Source organism: Pezoporus wallicus, unplaced genomic scaffold (assembly GCF_028554395.1).
Source record: "Pezoporus wallicus isolate ANWC-B61680 ecotype Strahan unplaced genomic scaffold, APGP_CSIRO_Pwel_v1 contig_7099, whole genome shotgun sequence".
Classification (NCBI taxonomy): domain Eukaryota; kingdom Metazoa; phylum Chordata; class Aves; order Psittaciformes; family Psittacidae; genus Pezoporus; species Pezoporus wallicus.
This window is the reverse complement of record NW_026634982.1, coordinates 443,633-465,193: the sequence shown is the minus strand read 5'-3', so window position 1 is coordinate 465,193 and position 21,561 is coordinate 443,633. Positions and strand designations below refer to the sequence as shown.

At 37.7% G+C, this 21,561-nt stretch overlaps 1 protein-coding gene across 1 annotated transcript in view; it reads right to left on the bottom strand.

Moving 5' to 3' along the window:
- The window catches only part of THSD7A (thrombospondin type 1 domain containing 7A), a 199,460-nt gene that overhangs the window by 104,013 nt on the left and 73,886 nt on the right, over positions 1 to 21,561 (bottom strand). Inside the window, exons 2-3 of the mRNA XM_057401831.1 lie at positions 17,820 to 18,651; positions 268 to 516 (exon numbers count right to left, since the gene is read on the bottom strand). Of these exons, the coding sequence (XP_057257814.1) occupies positions 268 to 516; positions 17,820 to 18,651 (1,081 nt within the window). The remainder of the gene's footprint in view (positions 1 to 267; positions 517 to 17,819; positions 18,652 to 21,561) is intronic.

Sequence of the window (21,561 nt, the reverse complement as noted above, 5' to 3'; positions counted from 1 at the left end):
AAATGTTCTTTTTCAAAAGTTAATATTAATGAAAAAATATGTATTTGTTATTTCTCCTGTATTTAGAGAAGGAAGTGATTTCATTATAATAGCAGCTATTTTTAGACTTCAGGCTTTTAAGAAGAGCACTAAATAAGCAAAGGATAAAATAAAATCAAATGTATTATTTCTTTAATAATTATTTGGTTGATAGTCCATCATAAGCCCTGTGTACTTAACTGAAATTCTTCATTTTAATATAGGGAGAACTGAAAAAAGCCAACTTACGTAATGCATGGTGCCACACCATCTCCTTGAGAAACACACTCCTCTGTTTCTTCTAGTTGTGGGCACTCACTTTCACTACCAATAGGGAGTTGTTTAATGGTCCGTGATCTTGTACGATTCCCTTTAGGGGTAGTCATGTCAAAGCACGTTTTGGAGCAGGGTGTCCATTCTGACCACTCTGACACCTGGCACTCCTTTGTGATCACACAGGACTGGAACGTAATGGGCAACTTGTCTTGCTTGCAGAAGCTGCAATAAGAGAGCATTACAATTTTCAGCACACATATTCACAGTCAGTCATGAACTCCTACAGAAAAGTGATGTCCACTGCAACATGCAAAGTCAGTAAATATTTGTAAAGTTGTTAAACTCCAGTCCACATATATTTAATCTCCAAAATTCAGGCAAAAGGGCTTTTGGTTAAAGTGACTCAAAACCATTACGTAAGATTCGTTAGAATTAGAAATGACAGGTATTGCCATATCTGTGATCAAAATTAAAACAAGTCTTCATACATATCTAGAAGTCCAAAGAGAAAATAAATCAGTTTTTCACCATTCACCTTTTATTTTTAGGTATACTCAATCATTTTTCTTGAAACAAAAGGAAAGTGAAGGATCAATAACTTATATGGCTATACAAAGGTTTTGAACAGAACCAAGTGCTCTATGTCTTCTTCTCATTTCCAGACTACAAAATGTTTAAAAACGCAATGTCAAATATATTGAATACTCCGTCACTGACAATTTGCTTTGTTAACAGCTCTATATTGCCACAGTGATGCCTCATGGTATAAAAGGGGAACATCTCATTGAAATAGAGCCGTCCTTGCTACATTGAACCCATGGCCTTAAATTCCTGCTACTCATGAAGCTGTCATTTAATTTCCATTCTCCATCCGACTGCTTCATTCACGTACTATATAAGCTGTCAGCAAGATATTCTCCCTCTAAGTGCCTCTGCATTTTTAAATGGCATATTGCAACTAGAAACCAACATTTCTATTTCAAAGTTTGATTCACAATAGGATAATGAGCAATACAGAATCTAAACTACAATTAAAGCGATCATAACTTTAACTTTTTATTATGATTACAACAGCAATATATCTATTGTGTCTGTTTGGGAATAAAATTCTCACTTCTGAAGTAAACAGACAGGATAAAGATTTACTGGCACTGCAGCTGGCACAATGAAACATACTGTTCCGTATCAGTCCTATAAAAAACACAACAAAGGCTCATTTTTTCCCTTGTAATAGAATACAAAATAATACAGAACAACGAATATTTACAACAATTTTGTTGCTATACAAAATTTTTCCCTACTCATACATGCAACAACATGTTGAACTGCTATTAACAATATTTTGTAATACTAGAAGTACTGATACTTGATGAGGCTAATAGGAGATTCAAGAACACATTTCTATACACAAGAGGCAGTACAATTATATAACCTGCTAACAGAAGATCCTGGTTGTGGAGACAGAGAGTATCAGCAGGTTCATAAAGAGGTTAGACGAATTTGTGGGCAATAGATCTGTATATTGATACTAAAATGACTAGGCAGTCATGTACTAGCCACCATCTGTAATACATTGACTTTAGATACTAGAGAAATACAAAGGGAGTGGACTGCAAAAGGCAGCCAGGCCTCGTATGCTTGGTCTTTAAATAGAATCTCCCTTTACCACTGCTGGAGATAATAGACTGGAGACACTGCTGGGCTTGACAGAACATAGGAGATTACTCAGTGGGGGATTTCTTACATCCTTATTATGTGAAAGATAAGGGGGTACGGGAGAAACCCTAACACATGATAGACAACATTTATTTTGCTTAAAGACAGAACCTATGCCCTTTTAGGTGAAAAACACTCAAAGCATTTTAGAACACTGTTCTTTAATAATGGAGTCTTTTCACCTTCATGTAGCCCCATCTGGCACAGGACTACAGTACTGTCAAATTCAATATAGCACTTTCTGTACCTTTGACAGAACATATAGACTCATTTATCCCCACGAAGGCACACATTTTAATGACTGGAAAAAAGATCTATTCCTTATGGATTCTAACATGGGCAGTATTTACAAATCATTCTGGAGAACAGATGACATATCATCACCTCCCAAGTTCCTTTCCAAAATGACTCCTTTGAGAGCAGAAAACACCAACCTCTTCACTCATCTTGTGACTGAGGCCAAGTTTAATTACAGGCACATATTGCCAGGGAACACAGACAAAATTGCCACCACAAAGTAGCTTCAGTGTGGATTGAAGAGCTCAATTAATGATGCGTAATACTCTATCGGCTCGGTATGTGCTTCAGAACTAATTTGGGAGACATGCTACATGAGAATGACTAATATTCAGAAGCTATTTTACTAAATAAATTAAAAAAATCTATCTTCAATGAAGCTGCTTTCAACCTGCCTCTGTCCCCTAATTGCCATGAACCCTAAAGGTGTCCCTGGCTGTGATTCCCCACACAGGTCCATGCAAAAATTGTTTCTTTCCCTGGTAAGTGAAACCTCCACCACAACACAAAGGGGTGCAAGTTTTTTAGTGATACATAAGAGAAAGGAGACCTTGAGCTGCAATTGAGCTCAAATCTAATGAACTTACCACTAAAAAAAAAACAACCCAGAAATATTTGGAGCTAGTTAAATTGCAAAAAAAATTTTTATCAGGAATCTTCCGAAAAAATGGAAAAATAATGGAAAAAAATAGAGCCCATGCCACCCACCCCCCCCCCCCAAAAAGGCTTTTCTAAACCCATAATTGAAAAAACCTCTTTAATAAAAAGTTTTCAATCAACTCCATTAAAAATCAAGGCCATCCCTGCAAACTAATGACATATCTTTATTTCTAAAGATACAGTTACTTATAGACCATATAGCAGTCTGCCAGTACCTAAAGGCAGCCTACAAGAAAGCTGGAGAGGGACTTTTTACAGGGCCTTGTGATAAGGCAAGGGGTGATGGCTTTAAACTGACAGATGGTAGATTTAGATATTTGAAAGAAATTCCTTACTGTGAGGGTGGTGAGGCACAGGCACAGGTTGCCCAGAGAAGCTGTGAATGCCCCAGCAGTGCTCAAGTCCAGGCTGGACGGGGCTTTGAGCAACCTGGTCTGGTGGAAGGTGCCCCTGCCCATGGCAGGGGAGGTGGAACTAGATGGAACTAAATGCTCTTTAAGGTCCCTTGCAAACCTCACCATTCTATGATTCTATGATTCCTGAAAGCTTAGAACAGATCCCAGGTACTTACAAATCAAGTAGGCCAACAGGCATTACAGCTTTAGGTAACAAATTTTCATTTCACAGATCCTTAAACTCCAATTGCTACATATGTAAAAAGGCCTCTTGAAGTTTTTTGCTTTTCAGTTCCCCTATAATCCTGAATGCCATAATGCTGAAGTCTTCTTCTGGGTCATGATGTAAAATGTTTTTTAAAATTTAGACATAGATTTGTTGACAGAACTTGGATGAAGAGTTATTTGGTCAATGGCATAGATTCAGCAGGCTTCCACTTCATGCTCATTTTACTTTCTATTAAAACCTGCTGTTGATATAGCTTATATAATTAGAATGGTCATTTTATCTTTTTTTATATTAATTATTTCCATATGTGGGCATGAAGAAGACCCAATAATAACTGTACCATGTTAATAATCCCATTATTTATTTATGATCAATGATAGAATTAAAGCCTTAAAGCATGTTAAAGCATTCTTCACTTCCAATATTAATCAATTTAAAATGAAATATAAACCAATTAATTTCTTAAGTTCTTGTAACCAGAACATAAATAATTCTAGGGAGATAAACAAGAGGCAAAGTGAGTTATCCATTTGTTTTTTTGCTTGCTTATTAAAACCATGCACCACTTGTAGTATTATGCAAATACTGACAAACAACCAATACCATTGTAAGTCACCAGCAAACAATCTCTTTACTGTTATACATAGTCATATTATTTTTGTGAGAGGGCAGAGACAGTTGCAATTAGCAAAAAAAAGTGTCAGACAAGCAAATTAGCTGCTGTTTGTTCTTTTAACACATGGTTTTCTTTAAACAAGTTGAAGAAACTAATAGCAAATGGCCATTATCAGGAGTTTTCCTTCATGCTTTCCAACATAGTTGATTCTATGATTCTGTGTTGCAGGGAGCAGATGTGTTGCATTCCAGGTCAAGCAGAGACTAGGGAAGCATCACATTTAAACTCCCAGTACCACAAATCTCTATAAACAAGACCCGGTTAAAACTCTCCAGATAAGTAAATGATTATGGAAGTGCTTCAATCTCTTTGAAGGTAATAAAGTAGCTTCCAGAACAGATTACAAATCCTTTCCCTCACTACCACCTTTCCCTATCCCAAGTGCATGTATACCTGTTACCTGCAACTAACACAATTTATACTTAATTTCATGTTGCATCTCTATGTATTCCCCCTCTCCCAGAAAATTTTTGAAACGATCGATTTGATGTTTCAAAGTCCCCTCTCATGTTTCAAAGATATTTTTTCTTCCTTTTTTAATCCTGACACCTTTAAAATATTTGCAAAGGATTTTGAAACTTTACCTAACCAAGAGAAAGAGATGTTTTTCACACCTTTCAGTGCAGATTACTATATATAAACAGATACTCATAATTAAACATACTAATACTGAATTGTATAAAAATTAAGTAATGCTGTACATATGTACTACATCAGCTGAGAAGGTCTGTCACATTTCCTTCAAAAGTCTGATCCTAGAAACACCATAGATTGATTCCCAATTGAAACCTGGGAATGTCTGTTACACAAAATAGTATCTTCTGTGTGTTACAGATTTGATCTGAATAAAAATAGTTTAATCACAGCTTAATTTCACGTAAATCACTCTCTACTTTTTGACGGACTTATGCACCTTAGTTACCCAAAGTTGGATGAATCTTCTCACAAGAGAAAAAGCAAATGGGCAGGTAAACAAATCAGAAGATAAAAATAGTTAAGAGTCATTTCATGATACTGCGCAATCCACTGGTAGCTCTGCATCAAAATTCTCCATGCTCTGTGTACCTTCAGTAACATTTAAGTATATACTATACGCAAAGTTAGCCATTCAGAAAGTGCAGGGAGTACACAGATAAGTCCTTATTATCAGTCTATACAGTTCCACCCAGAAAGCTCAAAGAAATTTATATTACTTGTGTTAAAATGCTGTTATAAGTCAATACAGCAGACTGGATACAAGAAGAGGCAGCACAGGGATAACATGTAAAGTCTGCAGGAATGTGCTCTCAGATTATATACACTCAAACAACAGTGCCCTGAGTGTGTTGCTCTCAGCAGGGAAGAGGGCATTATACAATATGAAGTAATGCTGTAGTTTGAGAAAGTACCATTTCAGACAATAGATAATAGCGGGGAACTCAAGCTTAAGGTATAAGCACATCTAAGCACATACATGACATAGTGGAAAGAGAAGGCAATTCCAAGCAAAATAAAACATCACAGGAGATGAATGACCCCTGTTGTTACTAAGCCAACATCAACTCTATTCCTCAACCTCAAAAACTCAAGATTAGATAAACGAAATAAAGAAAAAGGCAGCGATGTTTCAAAGGGCAAAATACAGAGCATAATTGCTCCTCAGTCTCTTGTGGACATGTGTGGGTAGGAATTTGTGTCTACACACGTTCCATAGCCTCATGTTTGCTCTTACAGCAATAAATAAAAAATAAGTATTACTTTGGAGAGCAAAGTTTCCCCTGAGGATCTCAAAGTAATTTATGGGATAATTAAAGCTATAGTCACATACAGAGTGAAGCTCGAGGTAGATGCCTGGAGCAGATAGCAGCATAGTACCTTTGTACAAATGAGCAAGCTGTGCAGCTGAAAGCAGTCTCTTCTTTGGAAGATGAGCTTTTTAATGTGTGATAGAATTAGACCAGTCAAGAGGTAAAACAAATTTTTCTGAAGTATCCTGCATTTCTATTTGAGAGTGAATCCTGATTTTAATTAAATAAAAAAAAAACAAAAACAAAACTGGATAACCAGATTATATGCCAATCTCTGTTTCAAATTGATCTTTTAAATTGCATAGAAAAGTCATGGAAAAGACCATTGAAATTTCTTCCTCAATAAGCAAAACCAGGAAAAAAGTTCTGGGTTTTTTTTTAATTATTATTTTTCCAGTAGATAAAGCCATTCATACTGCATGCATAAACCAAATGTATGGTAACGACTGATCATAAGACTTATCTTTGAATTTATGATGAAAGAATAGGAAAAATATACAGGTTTTAAGAAAGGGAACAGGACCCATTTCACTCTATGTGCTATACATAACTTACTCGTACAACTAAGATTTTGTACTTTTGCTGGTGTTTCTCCCACACCATATTGGACTGATGACCAGAAAGAAGAGTTAATGAGAAAACATGAACAGCAACATAAGAATGGGTGAATAGTTCTAACTAATAATCCATTCGTTCTCATACCTGCCTTGGCAGTAGCAAATGACAGACAAAAGTGGAAAGACGACATGTATCTAGTCACACTTTCCCAACATACCCTTCAGTTTTTCCAGCAAACTGTGGCTTAAAGATTTCCTGAAAATAAGTTGTGTATTTGCAGTGAAGAGCCCTTTATAGAGTTTTCCTCCATGAATTAGTAGAAATGCTTTCTGAACACAGATAAGATTTCTGCATTTACATCATCTTGGAAACAATGAGTAACACACCATTTTTGCTCACCACTAATTGTACATAGCTGGTTTTGCTTTTACATTGTTCTGTTAATTTCATTTTCTGGCTTCAGGCCTCGAATAACCATGCTCTTGATCACTTTCTCTGTAGCATTTCTGACCTCAGAGACTTATAAGAGCTCTCTCCTCAACTGTTTCTTTGCTAGGTTCAAGAGTTTACTTTCACTTAGTCTCATTATATTTGATCACAGTTTTACCCTGCAATTACAGATCCTTTCTATCGCATGTACAACTTTGAGATGTAAAACTGGCCTGGATTTGAGGGCTGTTCAATGTTCTGAGAACACTTCCAAAGTATCTGCTCATTGCCATCTGTACGATTTAGAAGTTAATGGAAATAAGAGTCCATGTATCCAATGCATTAAGGAGACACAATTCTAAAAATGAATTTGGTGCTTTTCCTGATACAGCTGCTCTCCATGGTCAAATGTAACACAGCTCCAATGTGAGGTTTGCAATTTAAATCTAGATTTGTACAGTGAAGAACGTCTTTTCCAAATAATTCAATCAATTCACCCAGTTCTAATGTTTAACAAGAACTACTATTTACTGGCTTTACCTATAATGTAAGTAATAAAGCCCAACTGACAAGGTTAATGCAAGACAAACAGTCTCCTTAATAATTTTTGCCTGCACTGTTTTGCTATATTTTCTCCATTTCTTCACCATTATGAACATTCAGCTTTGCTAGGTTTTTTTAACAACATTTTCACAGCTATTGTTCCTTATTTTAATTCACATTCATTCTCCAGGAATTCTGATATATTTACCTTTTTCTCTAGCTGATTTCCCATTTGATTATATACAGAGATTTTCATTGTTCTGCAACTAATAACATGGCTATGGTTCAGGTGGGAGACTGATGCCAACATAAACTTCTGGCACTTTTGTTTGGGAAACAAAAGCTATGCGTCAGACCTGGACTGAAAAGGACTTAAGTGGAATTCACCTGCAAAACGAAAACTGTGATCTTTTAAGCCTGTATCAGTATTTGATGTAGCAGTGCATTATGTCCACAGGCTTTTCATTCCTGTGACTCTAAAGTTCCTTGTAGCTGCACCTACAGGTCTGCCCAGGCTGCTCCAGTCCTGTCACGGCCAACCTGGTGTGAAAAGCAGACACCCCCGTATCTCACCATTCTCATGAGAGCTCAGTGTGAGAGCAGGCATTAACAAGACACACTCAATAGACATCTACATTGTCAGACACCACACAAAAAAAAACCAGGAAATGGCATTCTTTCTGCCCTTGCCTCTCTCATACTATACAGAAGGATTAGATACCACATGCTCTTCATGATCAAGAAGGGCTGTGGGATCAGAACCCACTCTCTGCTGAGGAGTTCAATCCCAGTACCCTTTGGGAAGAAAATTTATCATTCTTTTTGAAGAAGACTACCCCGTTTTCAGAGGAAAATACAAGGTCTGCTTGTATTCCAAAGCAAACTCCAACAACATAATATGTTTTGAACAATGAAGATTGAATGAATGAATTAAAACCTTGAGAGGAGTGAAGAAGATATAACCAAAACCTAAAGTAATTGCCTGGAAAGAAATCCATAGTGAGTGTGATATGAGGAGGCTCAGCAGTTCAGCAGGGAGAGGGAGTTGCTTCTGAAGGTTTCAGATCAAAGCACAATCAACATGCTAAAGAAATCCAGAATCCTCCAATGGGTTTTAAAGTAGCTCTACCCAAATAAGAAAAGCAGACTATCTGGCAGATAAAAGAAATCACAGTGGGCTTCCTCAGAACAGAATAATTTAACCATTTCCTGGCCTTGAATGTCCTGCACACCATCAGGCATCTCCCACAACCAGCTGTATCATCAGGAACATGAGAGTCTCTCGGAATTCTTGCTGATCTCATGAGACATTACATCATTGAACACCATTAGCAAAATGATTTTCAATCTTTCTCACCAGCCACAAAACGAAAACTATTGACATGCAAGTCCATTTGACCAAACAAACTTGTCTGATGGAAGATTTGGAACAGAGACAAATTGCTTAGAGAACACAAAACTAGATGTTAGTTTAGCACTTGAAAACCAAAATTACATGCACAAACACCAATACATAGAAGCAAGCTTATAGAGACTACATTTTTGACTGAAGGGCAAACTAAAACTAGAGGATGCTTTTGGAAAGGAATCAGAAAGTAAATTTGTGACTCAAATAAGTAACAATTAAAAACCCCACAAAAACAAACCACTAAGCTGGACAAACAGGATGTCATTGCAAGACATCCTACGGCCATGAATGCACACTGATCCAGCTCCCAGAGAATCCTTAGAACAATAAAGAAATTAAGGCAGGATTTGAATACAGGTGCATTTTACTTTTCTCAGTAGAGAGAAATTCAGTAGATTGCTTAAAGTTTGCTTGAATCTCAGTAGATTGCTAAAAGAAATGAGAGACTCTAAGGAACGCTTTCCAAACACTGCACCTGCTTCTTGCAACTGTAACCTCACAGTGAAGGGGTAAGACATGTACCACACTGCTCATTAGCATCACATCCTAGAAAAGCTCAGGCTTACACTGCTGAGAAATCAGACTGCTTGTGGACAGTCCCACAGCCTAGATCCTCATACCCTCTAAAAGAGCTACCTCGCAGAAGTAACCTGGTCAGGTCAAAAGGTAAAATCATGCATGCCATTTTCTATGGCAACCTCGAATGATCACTCTACTGGAAAGGAGGCCTGAGTAAACCTGGTAATACTCATGCTGAATATAAATCCTTCAAGGTCTTTGGGACTAAATCCAGACATTAAGATTGCATGTGTAGGGTCTCCTTGCTCTGTATCTGACTACCATGGAACGTTAAAAGATACGAGTATGAGTAAAGGTCATTTTGGAGTTAACATATGGAGGCAAGAATTAAGTACAATGTCTCTGCAATGTGTACTGCAATATGGTATTTATCTTGTATACAGTGTTCTCAGACTTCATACAGCCTTCTGGATGCATTAACCTCTACAGCAAAACAGTCAAATTAACTTTATGTCATTCCTAGTTTAAAGGTACAGCTGGATTTTGAAGAAGACTACTCCATTTTCAGAAAAAACAAAAACAAAAAAAGAGAAAAAATAGCTTATTACAAATAAAATTAAATTTAAAAAATAATTCTGTTTAAGGAACAAGTACTATACAGCAGAAATAGTAGAAAGGTGTTTTAAATCCAGAGTTTAGATAATTCCCATGAGTTACTCTGAAGACATAAAATGTAATTTGTAAGGTCTAGTCATCTTTGAGAGTTTCAGTTTATGGTTAGTAGATGATTATTTCTTTAAAGAAGTTAGTGAAAATACACTGTCTGTATTTTTTCCTAATGGCAAATGTAACGAGTATCTATCATCCCTCATGACATAGTGCTGATTCATTTTCCCTGCAGCTGCACTGTTTAGTATTGGTCATATTGTACATTGTTCTGAGAAACTGTTAGTACCTCACGGTATAATGGGCTGTTATAATCACAAAAACAATGAGGTCACTTTTATTCATTTACAATTCAAGTACTGTCCACCTACGTGCTTTTCACAAGACTCCTTTCCCATGATCCTTTCACAACTTTAATTCTGCCAACAAAGAGTCACAGCCAAAACAACTCTGGAAAAAACCACAAAACCACTCAGGCTATCTACATTATGGGAAAAGAGAAAACAGAGATAACAACTACTGTATCAAGAAAAAATATATTGGCTAATACAGGCAAAGCAGCAAAAAGTTCTACTACACCCAAACAAGGGGTAACAATGGCTGTTGCAGATACCATGAGTGTCTAAGACAAGAAAGCAGAAGTGTTCAGGGAGAGGTACTGTCTTTCACAGTTCAATGATAGTGACATGTATGCACATCCCATGCTATAGACAATTTTAAAACTGGCAGAGCACGTTATTCAGCAATAGCCTACACAGATGACTTTTTAAAGCTTTGAGAGGGGGAGAGGGGTGGAGGGGAATCTCCCTTTGTCAGTAGGAATTTTAGTTACATAGCATTAATCGGCATTTACTTTGACCCTAACAGTTAGATGCATGGAGTTACCAGCAAGGAAAAATAAACACAATGCTGAACTTCTTGAATAAAAATATACAATACTGAAGTTAAAATAATAATAAAAAATATTACTGAAAATTATACTACTATTACTAGTTGTGTTTCAGATATTATTTTAGATTTGTTTCCAGTATTGATGCTTAGCTTTGACAGTATCACTAGTTTCCCATCAATCTCCTAGATTTGGAAAAAAGTGGTCATTAGATGGTAGGCTGGACATCTGATTGTCAGTGGGAGCAGTGAAAGTTAGGCACTGAAGTGCCCAACTATTTCATTTTGGGGATCTGCAAGTGGAGCTGAACTCTGTGATTTCCCATGCTGTGCAGTCCTCCACTCCCTGGGTAACTATCTCCCAGGAGGATACTCAGCTGACATGCTGTACCATAACTTTAAAAAGCTCATCAAGAAAACAGGGGCATATTCCATATTCTACTTTTAGCAGTCACATAATAGAAAAAAACAAAATTCTAAACATGTAATACATTCTAGTTTTTCGTTATAGGACTATTGACAGACTATATGATAATAAGATATCAATAATTTAGAAAAAATTGTTTGATTTGTATTTATTTAGGCATATTGAAATCAATTAAAATAAAAATTCTCTAACAACAAGGCAGAAAAGACGTATAAATTTACAGTGCAGGAGAATTTTCGTTAAAGATCTCAATGCCTAATTCCATTTACCACTGTGCCTCTTACATCTTACTAAATTAAGGCTAGAAATTCAAGATAGCATTCATTCACAGAATTCATTTTTTCATTCATAGGATTTATGGCCACAAGAGGTTATCAGAACATGCAGTTCAACCCTCATTACATTACAAGCTATTATATTTTGCTAAGGAAGACCAGTAACATGTATTTGAATAAAAAATATATTCTAGAAAGGCATCTAATCTTGATGCATTCCACAGAAATATATGAATGTCATACATCTAAATGACAGAACAACTGTTCACTATATGAAAAGACTTAAAATACGGTATGAAGAAAAATGGTTCATTGCTGCTGTTTCAATTATTCAGCACAATGTGTATGCTTCCACCTTAAATCTAGATTTTGGCATTGTATGTCAAATATACAGCAATACTGACAAGCCACTGTCAAAACAGCAGCCTCAGTAGGATGATGGAGCAGGTGCTTAGAATAGAAAGGAACACCCAGTGAATGATATGCATAACCACAGAAACCACTGTCTCCACCAAAATCACATTAAAAATCTACGGGATGCTTTTGACTTTCAAATTCATGGAAATTCTAAAAGCACAGTGGAAAATGGTAGGAAAGCAGTATGTTTGCATTCTGCTTGTCTAATAATATTTTACATTTTTATTATCCCAATGCATCTGACAATTACCCTGCTGCTGTTTAGTTATCAGGAAGTTTTTCTGCTGAGATTACTTTCTTATTCCCTGTTCTCCATTTGTTAAAAGCTTGTGCATTAAGTGATTTCAAATTAATTTATCAAGATCACTGTACGTATCTCATTATCCAAATATGTTACATTTATAGAAGTTCTGTTAACTAACCACTTATGGCTTCTAAAACATTACAGTGTGGTGAGCTTAGAGGCTTTCTCTTCAAAAACTTCAGAGCTGCCTTTCCAGTAACATAAAACACCTGTAAACAAGCATGCTTCCATCTGATCCTCAATGAACAAGCTAAAGGTTGCTTATGCTCTTTCATCTCTACAACCTGTCCTCTCTACATTGCTATTCCTTCACCTTCTTGCAGTCTGCCGTCTTAAAGCTACTCCACTGCCACCTTTATACACATCACCCTTTCTGCCTGTTGCCTCATGGAGCTGCTCAGAGAAGTACAGAGAGGCTTTTTCTAAGTAAGGGATGTATTACAGGGTGCAACAAACTAAGCTGCTGTATTTTGTCTGAATCTTTCTTCTGTTTGCTGTCTGACAGCATATACCTCAGGAAGACTTGTCTGCTTCTCCAAATCAATGGCAGAAAGAAAGAAGCAGATTTATGCTGTATGTTTTTTAATCTTTCTCCTTCACACAGTCTATAAATTAAAAGAATGAGAGTCCATAAAGAGGATGAAGGCATTTTTTGTGCGATTTGGAAGGTAAGCACTTGGATTAGGAAGTTTCAGGACCTGGAAAGACAAAGTCAAAATGCCATCCTAGAGGAACAGATTCTCTTTTTCTGCACATGCATCCTGGATATCACTTGCCCGTTAGCCTAAATACTGTGTTGGCCATTCTCCAATTCCTCAGTCTCTGGGTATTCAGCTTAAGACTTGTGGCCAGTGGTGTATACAGTGGCTGTGCTTTAAGCAGATACAGGCCTATGTGACGTTAGCTGGAATTTCCCAGCAAAGAAATATATCTAAAACTGTATTTTTTTTTACTTAAATTCTTACTTCAAGTCATCAATAATGGTCAACTTCACAAACATGTCTCTGCCACAGAGGTGCTGCCAAGGGAGTATGAACCAGTTCTGTGGACTGCAGCCGAAGTGATTTTTAGCAGTTGCAGACTATCTCCACACCTGTGGACCAACCGCTGCAGGGGAACTTGATGCACTTTGTCAGTGAATTTCAAAATCTTTGCTGATGTGCAGAAACATCTGGGCCAAGAAGACACTAGTTCTATTCCACGTTCTTACAGTTAATAAATGTCTGTGCTCATAACCTGCTCCAGTCCTTCCAAATATCAAAATCTTTACCCGTTTCAATAGGGTTTTATCAAAGCATCTCAATAGAATGGTTGCATGAATTAAACACTGCAAAAACAAAATTTTTTTTTCTTAGACTTGTACAAAACCAGCCAAAACATTTTTGCTAAACTTTACCCCAAATTCCATTCAGAAAGACATTGTGAGGAAACATCTGAGACCCAATAGTAACAATTTGGCAGAGTAGAAGAAAGCAAAACCAGAGAATATACAATAGAAAATTACGAGCTTAACATGAGGCACTATCATCACAACTTGTAATAGTGCAGACTTGCAACTCAAAACGAATTTTTACGTACACTTTGTTTCTCTACATTGACAGTTTGCTGTCTAACACCTCTCTGTGAGACCCTGGGCAAACTCCACTTTCACCAAAAAAGAGGAAACATTTCAGAGAATCAGTATTGTCCTTTACACTAGCAGCAACGCTGTCCAGGTTTTGTTAGCTATCCAGAGCAGTCATTTTTTAATAATCGAATTGTCCAACATTAATAGTCTTCTCCAACATTTCTGTTTTTAAAATATTATCAGTGCACTAGAATTTCAAACTAGGGGAAACTTTAAAAAAAAAACAAAAAACAAAACAAAAAACAAAACAAAAAACAAAACAAAAAAAAAAAAACAAAACACCAGGCCATGTAACACATATTATTGCAGAATGAGCACTACAAAATCCAATAATTCATCCTTCACGGGAGACTGTATTGTTCACTCAGCAATGAAGTGTATAAATTACACTTTGATTTTCTTGTTTCACTTGTCTTTACCATGCCTGGTGTGCTGAGTGTCGAGAGAATTCGCCTCTTTGAAGTTTTGCTGACAGCGTTACAGAACCATTTCCTCTGGAGCACCCTTCTGAAACTTTCTGAAACACTTTTTATACTATATCAATTTTGCTACCTCTGCAAAAAAACGTGACTAGCCTGAGGGGTTTTCTTCTTCTTTCAGTCATGCTGCCAGGGGGCTGATTGTTTCTGATTGCTAAAGTCAAAACTCCCTTAAAATGGATTATTCAACCTGAAGAGCATTTCATATGAGCACAGCAGGTTTTCTAGTCACCTTACTCGTCTGTACTATCTAGTAACACAGTTACCGTATGATGGAGATTACAAAATCATTTGAGCTGGCTGCACTGACAACCTGGGCAGAAAAATAATTCTGTTGCTGAGATTCTGGAATGCAAATCATAGAATAAAGCATCTGACCACTTAGTGCAGTATAAATGAAACAAATCGATACATAAGTATCATACATAGATAGGTCTCTAAAAGCTAAGGCTTCAATGACAGAATTTCACACGAGTCATTTAGTCAAACTTTCTTGGTTTCACTATACAACTGGAGAAAAAGATTCAACATTAAACTTGATGGGAAGACTATTAGAAATCCTTTGTGCATTTACAACATGAAATTATATCCTTTAGACATCAAAACGTCCACTGCACCATTTGTATCATTTTCTCCCCTGTGAAGAATCACTCCTACATTGCATTATCTACAGTTTCACTGCCTCAGGCAACAGGGTTTCATCCATTCCCCTGCTACAACCTGAAACGTGAATATATGGTATAACATAGAGGTATCTGAAATTAAGACAGCATTACTGATCTGAGCAAATTCAAGAGTGAGTGTAAAAATGATGGCTAAAGTATGCCATTAACTTCCAATTATACTTTTACTTTCTTTTATCATCCATCACAGCCTCAGCACATGAATGTTTCCCTTCCCCCACACCTTTATTTTTTTTTTAAATGTTTTTTTAAATATGGTAGTTCTGAATTATTTCTTTAATCTTACAAAAACTTGAGGACTTTCAAATATAGTGGCTGACTGGTATCTGCTAGCAACTGATACATTTAGTAAATTATTCCCTGTATTTAAAGGATAATGATGTTCCAGACAAGGCACAGTGTGCTTCATGAGGCTGGAAAAGGAAGGGCTCAAGGCAACCTCTTCCTGAACCAGCACTGAGACAGTGCTGCAGCCAACACCTGGAACTGAGTGTGCAAGCTGATTTTGAGACGGGTTGTACAGTGTCCTGGGTTCAGCAGTAGCAGTCATTTTTCTCCTTCTCGGTAGCTGCTGCAGTGCTGGGTTTTTGACTTTAGCCTGAGAACAAGGCTGATAGCACACTGATGTGTTTAGTTGTTGCTAAATAAAGATTACTCTAAGTCAAGGACCTTCTCAGCCTCTCAGGCTCTGACAGTGGGGAGGGGCACAGAAAGCTGGGAGGAAGCAGAGACAGGACACCTGACCCAAACTAACCAAAGGGGTATTCCATACTATAGCACATCATGCCCAGTGTACAAACTGGGGGGAGTTATCCAGAAGGGCAGATCACTGCTTGGGTACGGCTGGGTGTCGATCGGCGGGTTGTGAGCAATTGTATTGTGCATCACTTGTGTTTATTGTTGGGTTTTTTTGTTTGTGGGTCGGTTTTGTTTGGGTTTTTCTTTTCCTTTTTTAGTTTTATATTCTCTCCCTTATCATCATTATTATTAGTGGTAGTAGTAATAGTTTTGTATTATACTGTTGTTACTGGACTGTTCTTATCTCAACCTGTGGGATTTACATTCTTTCAAATCTCCTCCCCATCCTGACAGGAGCCTTGGAGGAAAAAAGCGGAGAGCGAGTGGCTGCATGGTTCTGAGTTACCAGCTTAAACCACAACACACAGACATTCATTCAAATAATGGTTGAAATTGGAAAACACTGAAGAAGACCAGAGGTAGGAGAGACTGCAAAAAGAAACATACAGTCACCCCCTATTTACTAGCCGTGAGTTACTTGAGGTATTACACTGTGACACATGCACTTCTAGCCTATTCTTACAAAGCTTCAAAAATGGAGGTGCCACACATTCCCCAGGCAATCTTTTCCAGCTTTTCACTATTCACTAGCATTAAGAGGTCTAACTGCATTCAGCACTGCTGTGATTACCCCATTAATCCTTTTCCTATACGTCCATAATAAATAGAAATAGCTTGTTCTATTCTCCCTCGTGACAGGTTTTTACATGCTCATAGGCACTTTGCCTCTTCATTCCTATGTCTCTCATTCCAGCTAAACAACCCAAATCTTTCAGCTCTTCTCTTACGTCAGGAACCTCTCATCACTTTCCTGTTTTACTGATGGGTCCTCTCTTGAAAGGAAATACACCCCAAAAATGTTTACTACACTTGAAAAACTATACTATATGGTTTCTGATAGGAAAGGTTGAAGCAATTACAAGTTCTGTGATAGAATATTTAACTGGCACAACAAATACTCCAAAGTCAAATATTCTGAATACAGTTCATAAACATTAACCTAGCAGCAATGGGTGTCAGCCTCATTCAGCAAGATATCTTAATCATTTCAAAGTTGAAGTAAAATTGATTAATCATGCATTGAACTAGAAGGAAATAGAAACACATCAAAGACAGGAAAAGGTACACTAGACTGAAAGAAGGTATTTGAGTTGGACAAAAACATTCTGATGGATAGGAAGGAAAAAACATGAGCTAGCAAGATAACGCCAGGTAAACCAAAGAAGTGGAAGATAACACGGTTGCAGAAATGTACCCAGCCTATGGAAGAAGTTATGAAAAGATCTGTAACTGCCAAACCTCTTGAAAGGTAAAACAATAAGTAAATAAGAAATCAGGCAGAAAAAAAACAACCAAAAAAATGAACAAAAAAACAGACGGCATAAAGGTGCAGAGAAGAAACAAAAAGAGGAAGTACATGTTAGAAACAAAGAGGTTTCACATCTCCTTTTCAAGAATTTTGTTACAGGAATCAAGAAGAAGGACAAACAGTATTTCATGCTCTTTAAAAGAATAGATACTGCCTCCTCATGCAGCATCTTCCTCTGTTTTCTGTTTTATTGTGAGACTGACCCAGCCCAGTTTCCTGTTAGTCTTTGTGCCCAGAGCCTTAAAAGCATGTTTGGAAGAGGTGATATTACTGCTTGAAGATTCAGGATTCTGTACAATAATACCAGTGTGCACTTATGCTTGCTTGACTTTAACAGAGAAAATAAAGAGGTGCAAATTAATAAGTAGTGGTTACCTCAGAGCAGCAGTTTTCCCATTTCTGTGAGTACATGTGACTTGCCTGGTTTGGTACCCAATTTGTATGTCCCAATATTTGTTCTCCTGTCTATTCTGTCTGTTTCTATTCCTCTTCTTCTTAATTAACTCACGGGCCTCAGGATCCTGAACTGCCTTTTCTCTGTCCTTTTCCTTATCTTTGTTCTTCCCTCTTTTCCTCGTTTGCCTTATTTGTCTTGAATGGGGCACTGAGCATGTGCTCCAAGGTCCCACGTTTAGGCTATACAGGCTTTCTTCAGCAGTGCATGGGCTAGACTGACAGATCTGAAATTCGGTGAGGTTAGGACAGGCAGACCCACCAAACTGTGGTGGAGCCACAACGTGCCGAGTTCGATGCTGAAGCCCATTTCCACAGGTCTTTGAGCACTCCGACCAGGGGGCAAATTCAGCCACAATGCAGTCCTGCCGGCACGGGATGAGGCATCCCTGCTCCTGGCGGGGCTTCGGCTCAAAGTACTCACAGATGACATCCTCAGCTGGCACCCCATTGGACTTCTGGATACAGGTGATGTCCCTCGTCTGGATCCCTTCCTCCCCTCTGATGCACTCCAGGGGCTTCTCATGGCTGCGGGAAAGAACAGGCCGGCACTGGTTCCAGCTCCCGATCTGCCAGTCGTACAGCTCCTTGTGCCAGTCGCAAACCCGAAAACAGCTCTGCTGGTTGTCTGGCCGCTCTGGCTGCTTGCAGTTTGTGGGCAGTGTGGTCCAGCCCTCCACATGGGCGCACCACACCGCTCGTGTCTGGATACCACCCGGGCCGCATTCATCTCCCATACATCTCCCCCATGGACCTGGAAAACAAGAGAAGATGCTACTGTTGCACGCTTCACTGTTTTTCTGCCATGTTGCAAAACCAAGCTCATAGAACTAGTTTTGCACTTCATCTAAGATTTTAATTCTTGGAGAAACTCAAACTTGGAAAACAAAATTGGGATTACTCTTAGTCTTGTATTCTTGTGATTATAGATACATTTCATTTTTTGTCCTAGACAAATTGAATATTTAATTTCAAGAACATACACAGGAATTGTTCACATTAGAGAACTGAGCAATGACAAAGGCATCACGTAGCTTTGACTAGCAAGATAGGAGCCAAAGTCCTCCCCTTCAAATCATCAATCTAATCTTCTCTCTCATCTGCATAAATACCCTTTCCTGGACTGTTTTGACTTTTGCTTCACATTTTGTACTGCACTACTCTGTACACCCTGATGCTAATTAATATGATATTCTCTTCTTTCTGTATTGTATTAAATAATGAGAACAAGAACATAATACATTTTGAAGAATAGAGGTAATTTCAGGTAGGCCACTGCTATCCTTTCCTTTGTTATAACTAAAATAAAAATTAAAAGCCCTCTAAAGACTGCTTGCTCTACATGATCTGTGAAATCATTATATAGAATAAGATCTTGAAGACAGAGAATACCAGCTGGTAAATCTCCACAGAACAGAAGTTACTGAACCATGGAGTACCAGGTTGGAAGGGAACTTCAAGAATCACCTGGTCCAACCATTCATGGCAAAAGCACAATCTACACAAGATGCTCCAGCACCCTGTCCAGCTGAAACTTTAAAGTGTCCATTGCTGGGGAATCCATCATGGGGAGATTATTCCAATGGCTGATTGTTCTCATTGTGAAAAATTTTCCTCTTGTGCCCAGTCAGAATCTCCCCAGAAGTAACCTGTACCCATTGTTTTTTTAAATCTCTAAGGTCTATCATATATAGTCAACATTTATAATTAGTTATAACAAAATCAACGTTGTTATAATTAGTATCAACAAAGCCAATAAAAACCTATTTCCTCAAAATCTGATATGTTTACTTTTTCCATTATTAAAAAACTATAATGTTCACCTGGTTCAACTCACAAAATCCAGAGATCAGAGGGCAAAATCCTTGGTTGTTTTCTCATTTTTTAAGACCACCCCTCATACACACCTCATGCACATTAACTTACTATGAAAAAGCAAAAGAACAATTCATACAGAAAAAAACATGTAACCATTTCCCAGAAGAAAAGATGTCTGCCTGCAGACAGCTGGTCACACAGAAGACATTTTGGCTGACTGAGGAGTGCTCATGTTCCATGAAGAAACTGGGGCCAGGCCATGAAATCCTCATTTATCTTACTGACCCCTGTAACAACATTTTTTGCGTGAGTAGTTGTGGGAGATGCTGGGCTGAGCCTTTGTTATTTCTAAAGCAGGTTAACAGAATATTTCTGCTACTGCACAAGAGTTAAATGAACTATGGCAGGTACAAATTATTCACAACACTTTCTTACTGAATGACTGGATAATGACTGAATATGAAGCCACATCTGATTACTGATTCCCACAAGCTTCAAAACCCTCACTGACTTCAACACAATTTTCAGGTGTTCATCCAACATTACCTTCAGTAGCAGTTTGAGAATGGGCTGACAATACACTATATGCTTAACCTCTGCTCCTCATTGCCTCTTTTTTAAGCAGACACTGAGGCTGAACAGTTTGTTTGTAGTTCTAAAATCCTAAGCATTAATACTTCATGGCAATGCCAGCTGGCAGAGACTAATTCAGACCACGGAAACTCCTCTGTATTTTTTGCAGATTTTTTTGCAGTGCTCCTTTAGAATAAAGTTCAAAGCTAGCTTCCAACAAATGAATTTCAAAATACCTGTGAATATCTCAGCAATCTCAACAGCTTACTTTAACCCAGCTGTCTTTTTTCAAAGGAAGAAGAGGAATTTACATTGTTACTTACCTTAGTTGTTAAAAAAAATAACATAAAATTTTAAAAATATGCATTTCTAGCAATATTAACAAAAACTTGCTTTGACCAAAATTATTCTAGGAAATACCAATTTATTTTTATTTTTTCAAACAATTTCTGGTAACCACATTAACTGATATTCCTATCAGTTTTCAGATATACACTGCTTTGAAACCTTCAGTTAAGTTATACACTTTTCCTTGTAGAATCATAAGTCACAGCTGTTAAGCTCAAGCACTTGCTGAGGAACGTTGTGCCATATGTTCTTTATACGTACCTCACAAAAAGAGAGATAGGTTCCCCTGCGATTCCCTTCACAGGTACCCATCTCTCTCTACCATTTACAATAAGAGCCTAGAATAATTCACTTCTAACTTAAGTGTCCCCCAAACACATTGCAAGCACCAAGGCCAGACATGGCTGTCATTTGAAAATAATCACAGAAAAACAGGAAGAGAAATTCCTCTGAACTGAGTAAAGGAGCTTTGTGACTTTGTCTAAATAACAAGAAATACATCCCAAACTAGCCCCTAATACACTGTCTTGTCTTTTTTTTTTTTTTCTCATAGCCACAAACTGAAGAGAAAGCATCCAGCACATGCTTACAGTATTTCAGTCAAGGCATCACTGAAGATACATGATGAAAAAACAGAGAAGGCAGAGGCTTTGAATGATCCTCAAGTATGAGAAAACCACATAAAGATCACCTGCAACATGCTTTTTGTATTTTATCGTTATCATGGGCAGTACATTTACCGCAACATTTGTAGATGTGAAATTTGGGATAAAATTAACCTCACAGAATCTGGTGTAGCATAGGTATGCAACTTGGCAGTGAAAAGGATTAGCAATGTAGAGTCTCACCCACCACCATCACTGAAAGGCTGCAGGAGATGGCTGCTCTTTCACAAACACTCAGCTGATCTTAAGCACTAGTAACA